This window comes from Colobus angolensis, unplaced genomic scaffold, assembly GCF_000951035.1.
Source record: "Colobus angolensis palliatus isolate OR3802 unplaced genomic scaffold, Cang.pa_1.0 Scaffold2, whole genome shotgun sequence".
NCBI classification, from domain to species: domain Eukaryota; kingdom Metazoa; phylum Chordata; class Mammalia; order Primates; family Cercopithecidae; genus Colobus; species Colobus angolensis.
The window spans coordinates 8,574,457-8,594,050 of record NW_012115154.1 but is presented as its reverse complement, the minus strand read 5'-3'; the positions used below and the strand labels follow the sequence as shown (position 1 = coordinate 8,594,050).

At 45.5% G+C, this 19,594-nt stretch overlaps 1 protein-coding gene across 1 annotated transcript in view; it reads left to right on the top strand.

The window, feature by feature from the left end:
- SLC37A3 (solute carrier family 37, member 3) overlaps window positions 1-11,524 on the top strand; it is a 73,221-nt gene extending 61,697 nt beyond the window's left edge. Inside the window, exons 11-15 of the mRNA XM_011941285.1 lie at window positions 360-461; window positions 1,068-1,115; window positions 3,082-3,233; window positions 8,528-8,593; window positions 10,693-11,524. Coding sequence (XP_011796675.1) covers window positions 360-461; window positions 1,068-1,115; window positions 3,082-3,233; window positions 8,528-8,593; window positions 10,693-10,785 — 461 coding nt within the window. The 3' untranslated portion in view covers window positions 10,786-11,524. The remainder of the gene's footprint in view (window positions 1-359; window positions 462-1,067; window positions 1,116-3,081; window positions 3,234-8,527; window positions 8,594-10,692) is intronic.
- The last annotated feature ends 8,070 nt before the right edge of the window (window positions 11,525-19,594 follow it).

The following is a 19,594-nucleotide window of genomic DNA, read 5'->3' as shown; positions in this document are numbered from 1 at the left end:
CTCACTGCAAGCTCCGCCTCCCGGGTTCACGCCATTCTCCTGCCTCAGCCTCCCGAGTAGCTGGGACTACAGGCGCCCACCACCATGCCTGGCTAATTTTTTTTGTATTTTTAGTAGAGAGAGGGTTTCACCGTGTTGGCCAGGATGGTCTCTATCTCCTGACCTTGTGATCTGCCCACCTCGGCCTCCCAAACTGCTGAGATTACAGGCGTGAGCCACCGCGCCCGGCCCAGCCACATTTTTTGATAGACCAGTGTTAGGCTGCTGCCAGTGAGACTAGAGGGCCAATGGGGAGCACACCTCAGGTGAACGAGCTAAATTAGAAGTGATTTTGATTGCTTGACACTCTGTGCTTGAAGGTGGAACTTTGCAAGGCTTCATCTCTGACGTACTACAGAAGAGAGCGCCGGTTCTTGCCCTGAGTCTGCTTCTGGCAGTTGGGTCCCTTGTCGGGTATAGTCGTGAGTATTCCTTTGCAATTACGAATTCCTTTGCTTCCCTAGTCTGGTAGGAATAAGGCATTTGTCTGGAATCAGTGACCAGTGCTAGGGAGAGCCTGGAGACCAGCTTCAAGGCCTGATATGCCACCTTTGCATTGTCCTGTGAATGCCTGGGAAACCTGTCATCACATCGTTTTATTTGTCTTGGGAGGAAACTGACATCTCTTTTGCTTTGTTAATTTGCTTAAAAGCTTGCTTGGGAGTGTATATGCTTTGTTTGGGGGAGGCTCCAGAGACATGGCATTATAGCCAATAAAACAATAAAAAGGGAACAGGTTTCAAAAGCGGAAAGATGGTAATTAGTAGGTTTGGTATATGTCCCTTAAGATGCTGCTGAGACAGGAGTAGAGCTTTTCTTTAGCTTTTAGAAGTCTCGTTAGCTTGAGCACCAGCAAGAGGCAGACGTTACAAATCAGAGTTGAAAGAAGCAGAGAGAGTTGTGTCTCTTTGTTATCTCTGGGAGTGATTTGTGAGGTCGCGGAGATTCAGATCTTTGCGTACTGTTGGCAGAGGCACGTGGGGTCTGCTTTTTAAGTTACTGTGGTTTGTCTGTGTCTTCCCTCACAGGTTCTCCAAACGATAAGGCCATCAATGCCCTTCTGATGACTGTTACAGGTGCGGCCCACAGCTCTGCTCCACCGTGCTTCTGCTACTCTGTCAATTCAGAGGAAAAGGGAAACTGTTTTCTCCCTCAATTTGAGTAGTACCGAAACCTTAATTACAGAGAATTCAAATTTTAGAAGGAAAGATGTCTCCTTTTCCAGATTCTTTTTCTCTGCTCTTTCTTACATCACCTCCTCAGTCCTATTGTGACAGAAGCAGTCCCTATTGACAGAAATTTTCCTAAGATTTTTTTTTTTTTTGAAATGGAGTCTCGCTCTGTCACCCAGGCTGGAGTGCAGTGGCGCGATCTTGGCTCACTGCAAGCTCCGCCTCCCGGGTTCATGCCATTCTCCTGCCTCAACCTACCGAGTAGCTGGGACCACAGGCGCCCGCCACCACGCCCGGCTAATTTTTTGTATTTTTAGTAGAGATGCGGTTTCACTGTGTTAGCCAGGATGGTCTCGATCTCCTGACCTCGTGATCCACCCGTCTCGGCCTCCCAAAGTGCTGGGATTACAGGCGTGAGCCACCGCACCCGGCAGATTTTCTAAGATTTTTGATTACTGTCCCAGCTTCTGCTCTTATTTCTAGAAGTGACTTAGAAAGATGCCACGTGCGAGACCAATTCACGAGCTTTCAAAAAAATCCACAATAGCTCGTGTCTCCTCCTGTGTTGGAGTCGGTCCGCATTTTGTCACTTGAGCACTAGATAGAATAGTTGGGTGCATTTAGGGACGATGTTATAGAAAAATTACTTATTTTATTTATTATTTATTTATTGAGACAGAATCTTGCTTTGTTGCCCAGGCTGGAGTGTAGTGGCACAGTCTCAGCTCACTACAACCTCCACCTCCTGGGTTCAAGCGATTCTCCTGCCTCAGCCTCCTGAGTAGCTGGTAATATAGGCATGCACCATCATGCCCGGCTAATTTTTGTATTTTTAGTAGAGACAGGGTTTCACCATGTTGCCCAGGCTGGTCTCAAACTCTTGACCTCAGGTGATCCACCTGCCTTAGCCTCCCAAAATGCTGGGATTACAGGCATGAGCCACCATCCCCAGTCAGAAAAATTACTTATTTTAAACTTATTTTATTTTTATTTTTGAGAAGGAGTCTTGCTCTTGTCACACAGACGGGAATGCAGTGGTGTGATCTCAGCTAACTGCAACCTCCACCTCCTGGATTCAAGTGATTCTTCTGCCTCAGCCTCCTGAGTAGCTGGGATTACAGGCGCCTGCCACCACGCCCAGCTAATTTTCGTATTTTTAGTAGAGACAGTGTTTCACCATGTTGCCCAGGCTGGTCTCGAACTCCTGACTTTGGGTTATCTGCCCACCTCAGCCCCTCAAAGTGCTGAGATTACAGGCATGAGCCACTGCGCCCAGCCAGAAAAGTTACTTATTTTAAACTTTAGATCGTGCTTGGCAGAGTGAGCTGCTCATTCTGCTTGGGGTCCATGGAACTGATTCCAGCAGTGAGAACAGATTCACTTGGGCCATCCCATGCCTGATTCATGGGCAGCCTCACTGAGAGCAGTGGCAGATAGCGTCACCTGCTCCATTTCAGTGGCTTTTTCCTCTTTGCTCTTTTTCCTTTTTTCAGTATTCCTGGTTGAATTTGTGTAGAAAGATCATATGATGCAACTCTACCATAATGGAATTTATTTGACAAGCTAGTGCAATTGTTATTAATGAATGTAAACTTCACAGGATTAGAAAGGCTATGTGTTTCACTATATTTTTGTATCTTTGGGTTCTATAAAATATACTAGAGTGTCACATAATTCAAGAAGAGATTTCAGGAACATGGATGTTAACTATTAATAGTTTGAAAATGATACTGTCTGGGGGTTTCCTTTTTTTTCCACGTCTGTCCAACATATTAAGAAAACTATCGGGGTATTATTTTGCCTTATGCAGTAGATTGCTAGTGGTTGTGAATTGTGTTTTAATAAGAACCTGTTCTGTTTGTGACTTCAGGATTTTTTATTGGTGGACCTTCTAATATGATTAGTTCTGCTATTTCCGCGGACTTGGGTCGCCAGGAGCTCATCCAAGGGAGCAGTGAGGCCTTGGCCACTGTCACAGGAATTGTTGATGGTTCGGGGAGCATTGGAGCTGCCGTGGGCCAGGTGAGAGAACAGGAGAGGGGCTGGGATTCTAATGTCTTCCCTCAAAGGCGCCTGAACGTGAACCTGCGCTCTGGGCCTCAGTAGGTGGCACTCTTGTGCTGTAGAACACTGTTCCGAGAGCCCAAGGACTTCCATCTCCTCTCAGGACCAGCTGATGCCTCCTAATGTGGAAGAACTCTCCATTTTTTTAAGTTCCTTTTTTCTACTTACACTTCTAGATTCTTCCTGTCTGCAAATAAGCTAAGACCTCCTAAGACAGACAGATCCTTCTGCCCCAGCCCACCACCCCCTTCTTTCTTTCCAGGCTGAACTTAGTGTTCCATGGCCAGGGGCGCTTCTTGTTATCCCCACCTGGCATGTGGACCCCACCATTGCTGTCTCCTGTCTCCCTCTCCCAGACACTCTACTGCATACACGTTCCTTCCTGGGCCCCACCAGACATGGCCATGGACTCTGCAGCTGCTTCTGAATCACTTGCGCTGCTTCCTGTGTGTCCAAAACTCTCTGACTGTATCTCAAAGAGTGGCCCATAAGTGTCTGGTATCAGAATCATCTGGGGCACTCATTAAAGTACAGAACACCAAGCGTACTACAGACCCGCGGAGTTAGAACCTACAGATCTGTATTTTCAACAAGCCTTCTTGGTGATTCTTCCACGCTCGGATGTGTGAGATCCCTACACTGAGATTGGCCTACTATACTTAGAACTATTTACATTGACCTTTTTTTTTTTTTTGGCATAAATTCAGGCTTTCTCTGGGACAGACACTTCTTTTCTGGCACAGTAATGAGTCATGCCTCTTCCAGGATATACCACTACAGATTGTAGAGTACTAATTTCGCTAAAAGATGGATTTGAGAGTCATCTGTATGGATAAAAATAGTTGAACCTGTGGAAGTGAATGAACCATTTAATGGGGAAAGAGAATGTTGGCCGAGCCTCAGGGAATGCCCAGTGGTCAAAGAAAGAGGAAGGCAGCAGAGTAAGCTGTAGTCAAGGGAACTGTGTTTGAGAAGGCATTAGTAAGGTCATGGATGTAGAGAGGTCAGGAGAAGGAGAACTGAAGGATTTGTCTCTTAGGCTCTTAGTTTTGACATCTAGGAGGTCATTAATAGCCTTGACAATTATTGTTACTTGCTTGATGGGGGTGAATTGCTGATGTCTGATTGCTAGTGGTTAATGAGAGACAAGTATTGAGGTAAAGGAAGCCATGTTAGTACTTTGACTACCTAGCTGTATTTTAATAGTCTATATGCGCTTGTTAATGTCTGTCCCTCCCACTTACCATGAGCTTCCTGAGTGCGGCATTTTGTTGTATGTTCTTCTGCCCCCTTAGTACCGAGAACAGTGCCTGGCACACGGTAGACATTACTTGTGGAATGAATGCTTGATATGCTTAGCATATTTGATTATAAGACTAAAGGGCAAAAAAAACCCCAAAGAAACAAAAACCTTAGCAAAGACTTGAAAACTGTACTTACCTGATCGTGCTCTGGGGTGGGAATTGAAAAACGCTCCAGCCGTCAGTTCAGATGTTTTCCTCTTTGGGGTAGAGAGTGGCTACATTGGGCATCCTTTTCTGACATTAGATTATTTTAAGTTATCCTTCGTTTCGAATGTTTTCTTCACTAACTAAATGGGTGGATTATAATGAGTATTTCAGAGTTTACTTTTATTTAGATTGCCTCACCTGCCAGTATCCAGATCCCTCACTGTGAACTTGGGTCCTAGACTGACCTTCATGGTCGGGGAAGCACATCCGGAGTGAATCACTGTTAGCTTTACTCATTCCTCTTCCATGTTGAGTTTTGAATGATTTCCCATTGCTTAAGGGGTGAAGTCCCAAACTCTGTGACTTAGCGTTAAACTCTATCCGTCCTGTCCTTAGCCAGTGTACTAATCTACCCTGAATAACTTTGTTGCCCCCATCTTTCCCTGACTTCCCAAGTAAAGAATTGTTTCTCCTTCAGGTTGCCATAGTAGTTGATGCGGTCCTCTAGTAGGCACCTGTCACGGTGTAAAGGGGTACACCGTGACAGGTGCTGTGCTTATTTCCTTCGTCTTTGCATACCCAATGCTTAGTGCTTTTTTTGACACATACTAGGGGTTCAGTAAGATTAAATTGCGGTATCTGCCCAAGAGAAATGAGAATGTATGTCCACATTAAAACTTGTACATGAGGCTGGGTGTGGTGGCTCATGCCGGTAAACCCAGCACTTTGGGAGGCCAAGGCAGGAGGATTGCTTGAGGCTAGGAGTTCAAGACCAGCCCAAGCAACACAGTGAAACCCTCATCTCTACAAAAAATAAAAAGTGAGCTGGGCATGGTGGTATGTGCCTGTCCCAACTACTTAGGAGGCTGAGATGGGAGGATTGCTTGAGCCTGGGAAGTCAAGGCTGCAGTGAGCCATGATCACACCACTCTCCACTCCAGCCTGGGTGACAGAGCCAGACCCTGTCTCTCTCTCTCTTTTTTTTTTGGGGGGGGGGACAGCGTCTGACTCTGTCGCCCAGGCTGGAGTGCAGTGGCAGGATCTTGGCTCACTGCAACCTCTGCCTTCTGGGACTCAAGCGATCGTCCCACCTCAGCCTCCCAAGTAGATTGGGCTGCAGGTACACACCACCACGCCCAGTAAATTTTTGTATTTTTTTTTTGTAGAGATGGGGTTTCACCACGTTGCCCAGACTGGTCTCAAACTCCTGGGCTGAAGTGATCCTCCTGCCTTGGCCTCTCAAAGTGCTAGGATTACAGGCATGAGCCAGGCCAAGACCCTGTCTTAAAAAAAAAAAAGAGATAAAGTTGCAGTCAGAGTTTGGAGCACCCCTGTGCTTCCTTTAATGGATGATTAGACCTCTTTTTTGCTTCACATGATGTGATCTAACATAAATCACATAGTCATTCTGCATTAACTTTTTTCACATGTACATTTCAGTAATAATGTGATCAAAGAATGTTACCCTTTTGTGCCTGTGGCCAAACTGATTTTTGACAAGGGTGCCAGGACCATTCAATGGAGAAAGGATGGTCTCTCAATAAACAGTATTGGGAAAACTGGATATCCACATGAAAAGAATGAAGTTGGAGCTGAGGAGTGGGGGAGGAAAGAAAAAAAAAAAAGAATGAGGTTGGACTCTTACCTCATATGCAGAAATTACCTCAAAATGAATTAAAGGCCTAACTTTAAGAACTTAAAATTGTAAAACTCATAGAAGAAAACATAGGGACAAATCTTCATGACAAATATGTACAAATGACCAATAAGCACGTGAAAAGTCTCAACATCCTTAGTCATTAGGAAAATGCAAATCAAAAACACAGTGAGCTGTGACTTCATACTTACTATGATGGCTGTAATTAAAAACCAGGAAAGGTGACTGGTGTTGGTGAGGATGTGCAGAAATTGAAGCCCTGCATTGCTGGTGGGAATGCAAAATGATGCAGCTTCTGTGAAAAATACTTCGGTGCTTCTTCAAAAAAATTTAAATAGAATTACCATATGACCCAGCAATTCCACTCCTAGGTATTTCCCAAAAGATTGAAAACTGGGGGCCGGGCACCATGGCTCACACCTGTAATCCCAGCACTTTGGGAGGCCGAGGTGGGTGGATCACTTGAGGTCAGGAGTTCCAGACCAGCCTGGGCAACGTGGTAAAACTTCATCTGTACTAAAAATACAAAAATTAGCCGAGTATGCTGGCTCAGGCCTGTAATCCCAGCTACTTGGGAGGCTGAGACAGGAGAATTGCTGGAACTTGGGAGACAGAGGTTGCAGCGAGCAGAGATTGCCCGCTGCACTCCAGCCTAGGCAACAGAGCAAGACTCCATCTCCAAAAAAAAAGGAGTGAAGTTCCAATGTAGTCTACCCTGAAAGCATTATGCTAAACATTCCAGACATAAAAGGACAAATACTATGATTCCATTTACATGAAATATCTAGCATAGGCCAATTCATGGAACCAGAAAGAAGAGGTTAGCAGGAGCTGGGGTGATGGGCAGTTAATTTCTTAATAGGAACAGAGTTTCTATTTGGATGATGAAAAAGTTTGGAAATAGATAGTGGTGATGGTTGTACGACATTATTAATGTAACTGATACCACTGGATTATACACTTAAAAATGTTTAAAATGGGCTGGGCGCGGTGACTTACGCCTGTAATCCCAGCACTTTGGGAGCCCAAGGTGGGTGGATCACGAGGTCAGGAGATCGAGACCATCCTTGGCTAACACCTGGCTCTACTAAAAATACAAAAAATTAGCTGGGCGTGGTGGCAGGCGCCTGTAGTCCCAGCTACTTGGGAGGCTGAGGCAGGAGAACGGCATGAACCCAGGAGGTAGAGCTTGCAGTGAGCCGAAATCACGCCACTGCACTCCAGCCTGGGCAACAGAGGGAGACTCCATCTCAAAAAAAAAGAAAAGAAAAGAAAAAAAAGATTAACATGGCAAATGTTATGTAAGTTATATCTTACCATAATAAGAGAAAAAAAGAAAATGGGTTAAATAAGTGCAATTAGATCCTTTTCAGTAATTGAAAAAGTAAATGGATATGCTGTAGGCTGCAAAGGTAGTACAGCAACACTGTGAGCAAACAGCATAACTGGAAAATGAGTGGCATACTTAAAGACCAACTCTTTTTGAGGCATCAATTATAGTACCTTTCATTGGAAGAAAGCATGATTAAGTGGGAGTAGCTTGCGGATGTTCATCTTCCTCTCTAAATAGCAAAGTGAATAAAATAAACCTTCTGGGCCGGTGCGGTGGCTCACGCCTGTAATCCCAGCACTGTGGGAGGCTGAGGCGGGCAGGTCATAAGGTCAGGAGATCGAGACCATCCTGGTAAACACAGTGAAACACCGTCTCTACTAAAAATACAAAAAAATTAGCCTGGTGTGGTGGCAGGCGCCTGTAGTCCCAGCTACGCGGGAGACTGAGGCAGGAGAATGGCGTGAACCTGGGAGGCGGAGCTTGCAGTGAGCCGAGATTGCGCCACTGCCCTCCAGCCTGGGCGACAGAGCAAGACTCCGTCCCAAAAAATAGCCAATAAATAAATAAATAAATAAACCTTCTGAACTGACAACTTCTACCATACGGTTTTTCCATTTAGACTCTGCATGCTTAAATGGGCCATTAATCACAGCAGGCACATGTATGTGGAAGAGCTGTGTAAACTGCAAAACATAAAAATCCTGTGTCCCCTTCTTATTTTCTAAAATAGCCATGTTTAATCTACTTTTTAGCTGCTTCCTTTTATAAATTTATAAAGAATTATATTGTAATTTTTTTTTCTCCCTTTCAGTATTTAGTGTCTCTGATCCGGGACAAGCTAGGATGGATGTGGGTTTTCTACTTTTTCATTCTCATGGTAAGTAGGTGCCCCTTTAAAAAAAAAAAGTCATTTTTCTATTAATTAAGTTCAAAGCATTTACTTAAGTCACTTCTTCAGCAGAATTGCTGATTGCTTTTAAAGGCTCCTTTGTGAAAAGTAACATTTTATTAGTCTGAAAGACACCTTCTTCTTCTTCTTCTTCTTTCTTCTTTTTCTTTTTTCTTCTTTCTTCTTTCTTCGTCTTTTTTTTCTGAGGCAGTCTTGCTCTGTTGCCCAGGCTAAAGTGTGGTGGCATGATCTCGGCTCACTGCAGCCCCTACCTCCTGGGTCAAGCGATTCTCCCACCTTAGCCTCCTGAATAGCTGGGATTACAGGCACCAGCCACCACGCCCGGCTAATTTTTGTATTTTTAATAGAGATGGCGTTTCACCATATTGGCCAGGCTGGTCTCGAACTTCTGACGACCTCAGGTGATCCACCCGACTTGGCCTCGCAAAGTGCTGGGATTACAGGCATGAGCCACTGCGCCTGACCTCACATTCTGCTTTTTAAGGAAGAAAAAGGCTCTCAGTTTGCTCTTGACCTGAGTCTAATGAATATTGCCATTTATGATTTCAGAAAAACAAGAAGAGACTTACTTAAAGTATCACCAGCCCCTAATCAGTATACTCTTCTAGGCCACTCTCTATCTGCTGAATGTAATTTAGGAATTCTGAAGTAAATTACAATGTACACCAAGCAACACTGAGTTAAAAGAGAAGCATTGCTGTAATTAACACTGTCATGTTTCCCGGTTCTAAAATGGTGATAGTTTCTTGAGGAAATACTTATGTTGCCCTAGACATTCTTGGCTGGGATTCTCTGCTTTCTTGCAAATAACCAATAAAGAATAAGTCGTTGTTTATTTTTTTTATTTATTTTTTTGAGACGGTCTCATTCTGTCACCCAGGCTGGAGTGCAGTGGCACGATCACAGCTCACTACAGCCTTGACCTCCTGGGCTCAGGTGATCCCGGGCTCAGGTGGTCCTCCCACCTCAGCCTCCTGATTAGCTGGGACTAGAGGTGTGTGCCACCATGCCTTGGTAACTGTTTGAATTTTTCCTAGAGGGGGTTTCACCATGTTGTCCAGGCTGGTCTGAAACTCCTGAGGCTTTGTGCTTTTAAAATGTTACTCTCTGTTATGAGCTGTGACATACTGAGGCACGTTATTGGTGGGACAGTGCTCAAGACAGGTCTACCTGAGAGTGTGGAAGGCACCAGGGACACATTCAGTATCCTGTCCTCAAATCCAGGGCACTGTGATTGAAGACAGCCACCACCCCTACTCCAGGCAGCTGTCCTCTTGCTGTGGTCAAGGATTCTCGGGATAGTCCAGCTCCAGGAATACCTTGGAGCTTTTATCTAATTCCCTTCTAGCTTCCAAAGACTGGGCCATGTAACTTGTGTTCCATTTCTTTTTTTTTTTTTTTTTTTTGAGACGGAGTCTCGCGCCCAGGCTGGAGTGCAGTGGCCGGATCTCAGCTCACTGCAAGCTCCGCCTCCTGGGTTTAGGCCATTCTCCTGCCTCAGCCTCCCAAGTAGCTGGGACTACAGGCGCCCGCCAAATCGCCCAGCTAGTTTTTTGTATTTTTTAGTAGAGACGGGGTTTTATCGTGTTAGCCAGGATGGTCTTGATCTCCTGACCTCGTGATCCGCCCGTCTCGGCCTCCCAAAGTGCTGGGATTACAGGCTTGAGCCACCGCACCCGGCCCATTTCTGACACCCATGCTAAGTAGAGGGAAGTATCTTGTGATGAACTTTCTGATGTGATCATACTAGGAATTGTAGTAGAAAGAAAACTTTATTATAAGGATCATCGTTTTAATCTGAGCCTCTGGTCTCAGTTCTCTGCTCTGCCTATGGCAAATTATTTGTATGTGTTGTTCTTTTTTTGGCAACTGAAATGTGATGTTAAGTGTTTTGTAGTATTAGCCATAATTTTCAAAATCATTTTCTAATTCATTGACGATTAAACGTTACCTTTGTATGAAGTCAAAGTGAATGTAATTGTCCAAATCCATTGTTACGTTCAAAACATGACGCTCTAACAGAAGTAAATTGTTGTTGCATTTTTAATACTATTTTCTCTTCACAGACAAGTTGTACAATTGTGTTTATCTCGCCATTAATAGTGAGGGAAATATTCTCTCTCGTGCGAAGGAGACAGGCTCACATATTAAGGGAGTGACTGGTGCCTGCAAGACAGAAAGAACAACGTCAGCCACATCAGGACCGTTGGGGCTTCAAATCTGCCCTAATTTGGGTTTGTCTAGGAGCCACCAGCCTGACCTTGGATTGTCAGGCCTCTCTCAACACTGCCAGCCACCCGAGATGCTGACCAGCGGTGAAGGCTGCGCGAGTTTTCTACACTACAGGAATTATTGTTGATGATTTTTGTTGTTTCATGAATGTGCCGAGTGACCTCTGACTCTGCCAGCATCTTTGTGTGGCCCGTTGAGGTTTAGCATTTTAACCTTAACTGTTGTTTTGGACTTGAACTTTCTCTAGCCTCAAAAATGGAGTGAATGGGAGGCACAGCCACCCGTGGTTTGTGTTGGTGATGTGTTCCACAAATGGAAGAGATCATTGCATTTTGCTTTGATAATGAGTTTATAGAGAGTGGCTCATCTTTGAAGCATCAAATCCCGACCAAATGCTCAAGCTGGACCGAGCTGCCAGCCTGCCTTGGACAAAGAATCCGTCTGTTCACTGTGGTGGGAAGAATCACGCTACATGCCCGTTGATTGGCTCAGTCACTCTGTGTCTGATCTAAAAGTCATGCAGCCCTAGAAGCATGAATATCTTCAAATTCTTGTCAACTGCTCTCCTCCATCTTCATTCAAATTAACTTTGACTCCTGGAAGTATTTAGTCTTCCTTTCAAGGACCATAAGGTGCATCAGTTATCTCGAACACTCCGACGTGTAACTCGCAGCCGAAGCAACTCCACCCCAGATGTGTTGTCTGGGAACTTTAGGATCCTCTAGGAAGCTAATCTGCTTAGTCTATTTTTAGAGGATTGATCTCTGGCACAACCGGGTTCCCGGAGTTACCTCAGCTGAGGACTAGAATTAGAGAAAAGGGAAAGATGTTTCGTTCTAGTAAGTGTCAAGCACGGATGCTCTGACTTACGATGGGGTTACGTCCCAGTAAACCGATTGGAAGTCAAATGCATCTAATACCCCTGACCTACCGAACGCCACAGCTTAGCCTCGCCCACCCTAAATGTACTCAGAACACTTAGAATTGCCCACAGTCGGGCAGAATCATCTAACACAAACTCTGTTTTATAATCAAGTGTTGAATATATCATGTAATTTATTGAATCCTGTACATTATGTCGAAATTGCAACCATTTCGCACCATTGTAAAGTCCAAAAAGCAGAAGCCGAGGACTGACTGTACGTGACATTGAATCACATGAATGGATTACTGGGGCCTGAGAGGTGTCCGTTCTTTAGAAAAACGAGGAGTATATCTCTTCAGGGCTGTGAATTCCATACTAGTTATCAATATTTTAAGATCATTCTGTATATGTATATATTTTAAATTATACAAGCAAGCTAGGAGGAGAATGTGTAATTTTGAGGGACACCTAATTTGCATTGGGTTAGGGAATATTTTTCAACCTCTTGCTTTATACTCTGATATGGGGTGTGTTTATGAACTTGTTAATATTATTTAATCATGCAGATTTCCAATCAGTGTATTGCTCATTTACTGACAAAAAGGGAAAATACGAAACACAGAAAGGGGAAATAAACTGACTTTTATAATGAACCTCCGTTTCGATATTTAAATGTATATACCGTGAGTGCTGAGATTTAGAATGCGATCAGTGCCCTAATGTTTCCTGATACTGAGCGCTCCCGGGTGAGCCCACGCTAACCCACAGCATTGCTGAGTCACCTGCTCCTTCACCCGAGGTGCTGGAGTGGCTTCATTTCCATCTGTTCTGTGAAAACTTGCCCTTTCCTACTATGGAAGACTGTGCTCCGTTTGGATGAATTGCCCGGTTGTAAGTTAAGGGCCGTCTGTTTTCTCATTGAACCTCTTGACTGGCGTTTGGTTCAGTTTCCCTTCCAGCTGCACTGTGGGTGTGGTCCCATCTTTGTGTCCCCACGCCAGCCAGTGTTTTCTTACCCAGTTGAACCTTAGATTGGTGACTGTTCCCTGACGTTTCTGTGGCCCCCGAGTTGTACTGAAATAAAACCATTTTTTGATTTTTTTTGAGACAAGAGTCTCGCTCTGTCACCCAGGCTGGAGTGCAATGGCACGATCATGGCTCACTGCAGCCTCGACCTCCTGGAGTCAAAAGTGATCCTCCTGCCTCAGCTCCCAAGGAGCTGGGACTAGCCTCCCAAGTAGCTTACCGTGTGCCACCATGCCCGGCTAATTATTTTTAGTCTTTTTATTTTCTGTAGAGATGAAGTCTCACTGTTACCTGGCTGGTCTTGAACTCCTGGGCTGAAGCAATCCTCCCACCTTGGCCTCCCCAAGTGCTGGGATAACAGGCATGAGCCACTGGGCCCTGCCTAAAATGAAATTACAAATAAATGCTCAGCACTGGACAACATGAAATAAGGATATATTCCCTTATTCTAGTTTTGCCAATCTGCACAGGATTTAACTTTTTTTTTTTTTTGAGATGGAGTCTTACTCTGTTGCCCAGTCTGGAGTGCACTGGTGCAATCTCGGCTCACTGCAACCTCCACCTCCTGGGTTCAAGCGATTCTCCTGCCTCAGCCTCCCAAGTAGCTGGGACTACAGGTGCATGCCACCATGTCCGGCTAATTTTTGTATCTTTAGTAGAGATAGGGCTTTGCCATGTTGGTCAGGCTGGTCTCTAACTCCTCAAGTGATCCACCTGCCTTGGCCTCCCAAATTGCTGGGATTACAGGCGTGAGCCACTGCGCCCAACCAGGATTTAACTTTAATGAACATCTAAGAGTTTGCTTTATTTTCTTAATATCTTCTCCCTCGAAAAGGGAAGAGAAAGCCATAGTGAAAGCTAATTTGAAAATGCATCCTTTCCTCACAGCCAGATCTCCGATGCTCACTAGGCTGAAGTCAAATGCTGCGGTCTGCCTTTTCTTTTCAGAAGGTGTTTTTTTTTTCTTACAGTTTCAAAGGAGGAAATGTCTCTCACCACTCCTGCTATTCCGTCCTTTCCTGGTTCCGAGGAACCAGAGTGCCACAGTCAGCATGCCTGCAGCAGTACTGGAGGAGCTGCTGTGCCTCATGATGTTCCGTGGGATGGAGAATGTGCAATGCTCTCAGCCCTTTGCGCCCCTTCCCTTTTCCCTCCCCCTGCTCTCTTTTTTTTTCTTTTTTGAGACAGGGTCTTGCTCTGTCACCCAGGCTGGAGCGCAGTGGCGCGATCATAGCTCACTGCAGCCTCAACCTCCTGGGCTCAAGCAATTCTGCCACCTTAGCCCCACTCTGAGTAGCTAGGGCTACAGGTGCACACCACCATACTCAGCTAATTAAAAAAATTTTTTTTTGTAGAGAAGGGATTTCGCTGTGTTTCCCAGGCTGGTGTCTAACACCTGGGCTCAAGTGATCTACCCACCTCGGCCTCCCAAAGTGCTGGGATTACTGGCATGAGCCACCGCACCCAACCCCCTTCTTCAAAACCTCCAGAAGTCCTCCTGCCTCCCAAATCAATACATGGTAAAGCCTTTTCTTTTCCCTACTGGGCTTTTCTCACTAATGTCCTAGTTTTCTTTTTGCAGCTAAGTTATTTGAGTTAATAGACAGCATCTGCTGCCTTCCCGTCTATGCTACTCATTTCCTCCTCAACTAGGTAGCTACCTATCTGTTGGCCCAGGACAGTCCTGGTGTATGCCTGTCATTCACCGTAGTTATCAATGGTACTTCCTTTTGCTCTCCGAGTGCCCTAGTTTGGACCCCGTATCTCTAGCCTCTGGCCTCTCATCACCCTACAGCATTGAGGGTCATTGAATTTTGAGATTTTTTTGCCCCCTCATCCCGTATTTGTGCTTGACACCTGTAACCACTTCATCTTTCCCAGGACTTTTTCTTCTTTGGCTTCTCTGGCATTTTAATTTATCGAATCTTCTTACCGACTATCCCTTTTCCTGGGTTCTCTCCTCTGTTCCCCCTGTGCTGGTTTCCTTTCTACTTTCCCTGATGAGCTACTTTTGTAATCTACCAGTAACCTCATCAAGTACTTATTGAACAAGAAGCCACCAAAGAGAGGAATGACATCTGTTTGTTAATGACTGTCTGGTGCGTAGTTAAGAACAGCCGGTCTCAGGGGAGGGGACTGGACTCGACTTATATAATCCCAGCCCCTTCTCCCCTCCCCACACAGACCACTCTGCCAGTTTGCTGCATTAATCGTTTTCAATTCTTTAGGTCGTAACCCCTTTTGAGAATCTGAAAGCCACTTAACGTCTCCCAGATTGAAATGCTTATATGAAAAAATATTCGCAGTTTTCTTATTGGATGTTCATGGGCCAAAGCTTGAAGCTCATCGTTGGACTACAAAGTTCGAAACCTTGGTCAAGAGAATCAAGTACCTGGGACTGAGATTCTGCAGAGTTCAGTTTCACTCACTTTCTGTATTGACCCTCCCATTGCCTGTCTACACGAACCTTCTGCAGCGAACCTTCTGCAGCGTCAGACCAGCTAGCTTGTTTACTCACTGCAAGGGAAGTTGTGCATTCATATTCATACCTTCTTGTCTTGATTGACACCTCTCTTTAATACCCCTTTTTTGCTCCCAGCTTCGTGAATCTTAATTTTCCCTCAAGGCTTGGCCAAGCACCATCTCATCTGAGGAACCTTTCCCAACCAGCCATGCTAGCCCTTCCTTCTCTACCATCTCTCCTTCCCTTGGTGGTCATGTCAGTGTTGCTTATTTGGTGCTTAGCTGTTTCTGTCTTCCCTATTTTTGTATCTAACTCCCCAAGGAGACGGCTGCTGTTTTTCTGCAGTGCCCAGCTCCTCGCATGGTTGGTGCAGAATAAATGTGGAGTGTGTTGGGAAGGGTGGGAGGAAGATTGGAGAGTGGAGTGTGGGCAGAGCAGGCCAGGGCAAAGTTCCTCCCTGACCCTGCATACTGCCCCGCCACCTGCTTTACACAGGACGCTGCACGCCTGCAATTAATGGCCGCAGACTGTCGGCGCTGCCCAGGTTCTCGGACTACGTGGCTTTTGAGTGCAGTCTCCTCTCCTCTGGCTCTTGGCAGCCTTGCCAGCTCTCCCTGAGGGGTCAGTGGCAGCAAACAGTGAGCTCTTTTGGTCCAGTACAAATCTCCATGTTATTCAAACTGCTGCCTTTATTCCTGCTGTGTGTTTTTACTTGGCCTGTCCCTTCCAAGCATTCAAACTCTCTTCATCCCTCATAGTCCCCTTCGTTGCCCACCTCCATGAATCTTTTCCTGATAACCCTACTAGTAATGCTGTTTTCCTCCTGGAAACCTCTCTTGAGAGCCCTTATCCTTAGACCACACAGTCTGCCCCAGGCTGATTGGTTTTATTGCCTTATTTTGTTCTCTATTGTTTCTGGCTAAGTTGTCATTTCCTCAATTAAACTGTGAGAGTCACAGGAGTCAGCACCCTGGCCCAGGACACAGCAGCTGTTTCATCACCACTGGCTGATGTTCCTTCTCACCTTGCTGCTTCTGTGCCTTTAGAGTCAATGTCATCTCCTTGTGCTTTTCCTTAGGCCATTTCTGGTGACATAAAGTTTGTTTCCGCTTATGTCTAGAATAAATCAAATTAAATGTGAAATACCGGCTGGGCATGATGGCTCATGCCTGTAAACCCAGCACTTTGGGAGTCCGAGGCGGGTAGGTCACTTGAGGTTAGGAGTTCAAGACCAGCCTGGCCAATGTGGTGAAACCCTGTTTCTACTAAAAATACAAAAATTTAGCTTGGTGTGGTGGTTGGCGCCTATAATCCCAGCTACTCAAGAGGCTGAGGCAGGAGAATCACTTCAACTCAGGAGGCGGAGGCTGCAGTGAGCCAAGATTGCACCACTGCACTCCAGTCTGGGCAAGAGAGCAAGACTCCATCTCAAAAAAAAAAAAAAAAAGTGAAATACTGATATTTACATATACATGATCATAGATTCATAGATAATACAAATCACTTCAGTGGTTTTATATTTGTGTGTGCGTGTGTGTGTGTTATATGCAACGTGACAATGATTTGTTACTGTATGGCTTTTTGGAAGTAAGAACATATGCATGCTGCATAGTTAATCAAATCATACTCGAAAAGTTCTGTACCTGGACACCCGAGGTGTGGTCTTTCAGCCGTTAGTGAAATAATGCTTCATAGGTGGATGCATCTTTAAAAACTGCTGTTCCGTTCACCACTCTGTTTTCTCCCTTACACAGTCTGAGGTCCGCAGATGGTTCTGTAGTTTACATGTGAGAACCAAGATTCAGAGAGGGTAAGTGGCTTGCTGGGAGTCAAATCATCTAAATAACAGAACTAGGACTAAATTAAAACCCAGTTTTTAAAATTTAACTTCAGTGGCTTTTTTTTCTGCCATGCGGCCTCTCCTTAAACTGACTCTTCCCCTAGGCTTACTACCAAGGTGTAAATTGGGCGGCCAGTTCTCATCTTTCTCTAGGGCCAGGGTCCCAAAGGTGAGCAGAATTGTCAGACCTGCACCTTTGTGTGGAAACCACCTGCGCCCCGTTCCTGCTGTTGGGCTGTGGCCCTACATGGATGTCCAGGCCACCCTGGCTGACTGGCCTTGCCCTGGGGTCTTAGCCTCTCTCTAGGGGGCCTTCTGTACTACATTTGCCTTTTTATTTATTTATTTTTTTTGAGACGGAGTTTTGCTCTTGTCGCCCAGGCTAGAGTGCAGTGGCATGATCTCAGCTCACTGCAACCTCCACCTCCTGGGTTCAAGCGATTCTCCTGCCTCAGCCTCCTGAGTAGCTGGGAGGTGCCTGGCACCACACCTGGCTAATTTTGTATTTTCAATAGAGATGGGGTTTCACCATGTTGCCCATGCTGGTCTTGAACTCCTGACCTCAGGTGATCCACCCACCTTGACCTCCCAAAGTGCTGGGATTACAGGCGTGAGCCACCGCACCCGGCTTAGGTTTGCCTTTTTAAACAGCACCTCTGTAGTCTTTTTCCCGCATCTTCTGTTTGAGTCTAAGAGTTGCAGCATCCACTTCATAAACTGCCTCGCTGGTGTTTCTCCCCGATTCTGTGTCTGTACAGTCAGCGGAGGTGTGACTGTTTCACGGGCCTGGCTGACCCAGGTCTGCCTTGGGTCCCTGCTCGGGCACCCCTCTTTCTAACAAATGTTGAATTAACCTTGAATGAGATTGTTGCTTCTAAAATGCCATTGGTCAGCTTTTTACTGCTTGTTCTTGCCCTCTGTTTAAGGAATGTTTTTTTTCTTTTTGTCCTTTCAGGAATTAAATAAAAAGTAGCAAAATTGTTGGAAACTGTTTTCAGTCCCCTTTATCACTGTGGCACAGGAAGCTGTCATCTCAGAAATTCATCGGCAGAGAAACACAGATAAAAGGGCTACCCTGTTGGACAGGAATGTTCTTTTGGATTTAATGGGATAATTGTATTTAGGTAAAACCTTTCATCTGAGGACTTCAAAGGACTTTACCTTGTTTAGTAGTTATTATCACACCCTACAGAATGACATTAGGGTACTACACTCCTAGATTTTTGTGTGTGTGTATGTGCATTTGTTTATTTATTTAGTATTGTGCTTGTTTTCTTAGGTTCACCATGGAAAGTCTCAGGAACCTAACAGCACTGCAGTTGATATCCATTAAAAAATAGTACCTAACAAATAGCAGACGTAACTGGCCTCTATGTCCTGGAATGACGAATGAAGATGTTAATGGGGTTATAAAATAAAGAGCAACCATTCTGGAGCCAGGAAGGCGGGGCTGGGAGGGACAAGAGTAGTGACCAAAGTACTGGCAGCAGAGAGCGCTCCTTCCCCACATGCCCCTGGTGGGTTTTACTTTTATTGGTTCTACTCAGGGTCCAAAAAGAGATTATTCTGTGAACAAGCTCTTGGAGAGAGTGTAGAGCCACATAATCCCCCTTAACAGTTTTTTTTTTTTTTTTTTAAGACAGAATCTCGCTGTGTTGCCCAGGCTGGAGTGCAGTGGTGCAATCTCAGCTCATTGCAGCCTCTGCCTCCTGGGTTCAAGCGATTCTTATGCCTCAGCCTCCAGAGTAGCTGGGATTACAGGCGTTTGCCACCATGCCTGGCTAATTTTTGTGTTTTTGGTAGAGACAGGGTTTCACTGTGTTACCCAAGCTGATCTCAAACTCCTGACCTCAGGTGATCCACCTGCCTCGGTCTCCCAAAGTGCTCAGATTATAGGCGTGCACCACCGCACCTGACCAACAGATCTTTTGAGAAGCAAGCTTGTGTCATGACCGGAGGAAGGATCCCTAAGTAAGTTAAACTAAGGCCAACTCCCGCCCCCACCCTCCCAGCCCCAGTCTCTGCAATCCGTGAGAGACCATTGGCACAGCCTCTGGGTAAAGGGGTTGGATCAGTGGTGAAGGGAAGAAGCTTTCAGAGAAAAGCCTGGCAAGAGTGGCCATGGGGTGCCCAGTGCTGTCCCCTTTGCTGTCCCCTTCCACATGCATCTGGTCTTGAGCTGTGGCCCAGCCATGTCACTTTTTACCAGCTTCTTTAATGCTGCAGGGTCGTGGTGGTTGTGAGAGAGAAGATTTTTATACCATTGGTTATGTTTTCCTTCCCAAAGATGCAGTGCTTGCCCTGTGAAAACAGTTTCCCCATAGCAGGCCATTCATACCTCTTGGCTCAGCAGGGGGAGACAAAGTCGCAGACACTGCCTACTGCACTTGTTTGACGGAAAGTCCTGCGCGCTCTTTATTTCAGTCTCACTTTATATCCATTTGTTTAGATGTCCTCCTGGCTAGTGAGTCTCTGTTTCCTCTCTGTGTAAGTCCTCAGTTCCCTCCCCTGGCCTCCTATTTCCGCTGGTAACCTCCCAGT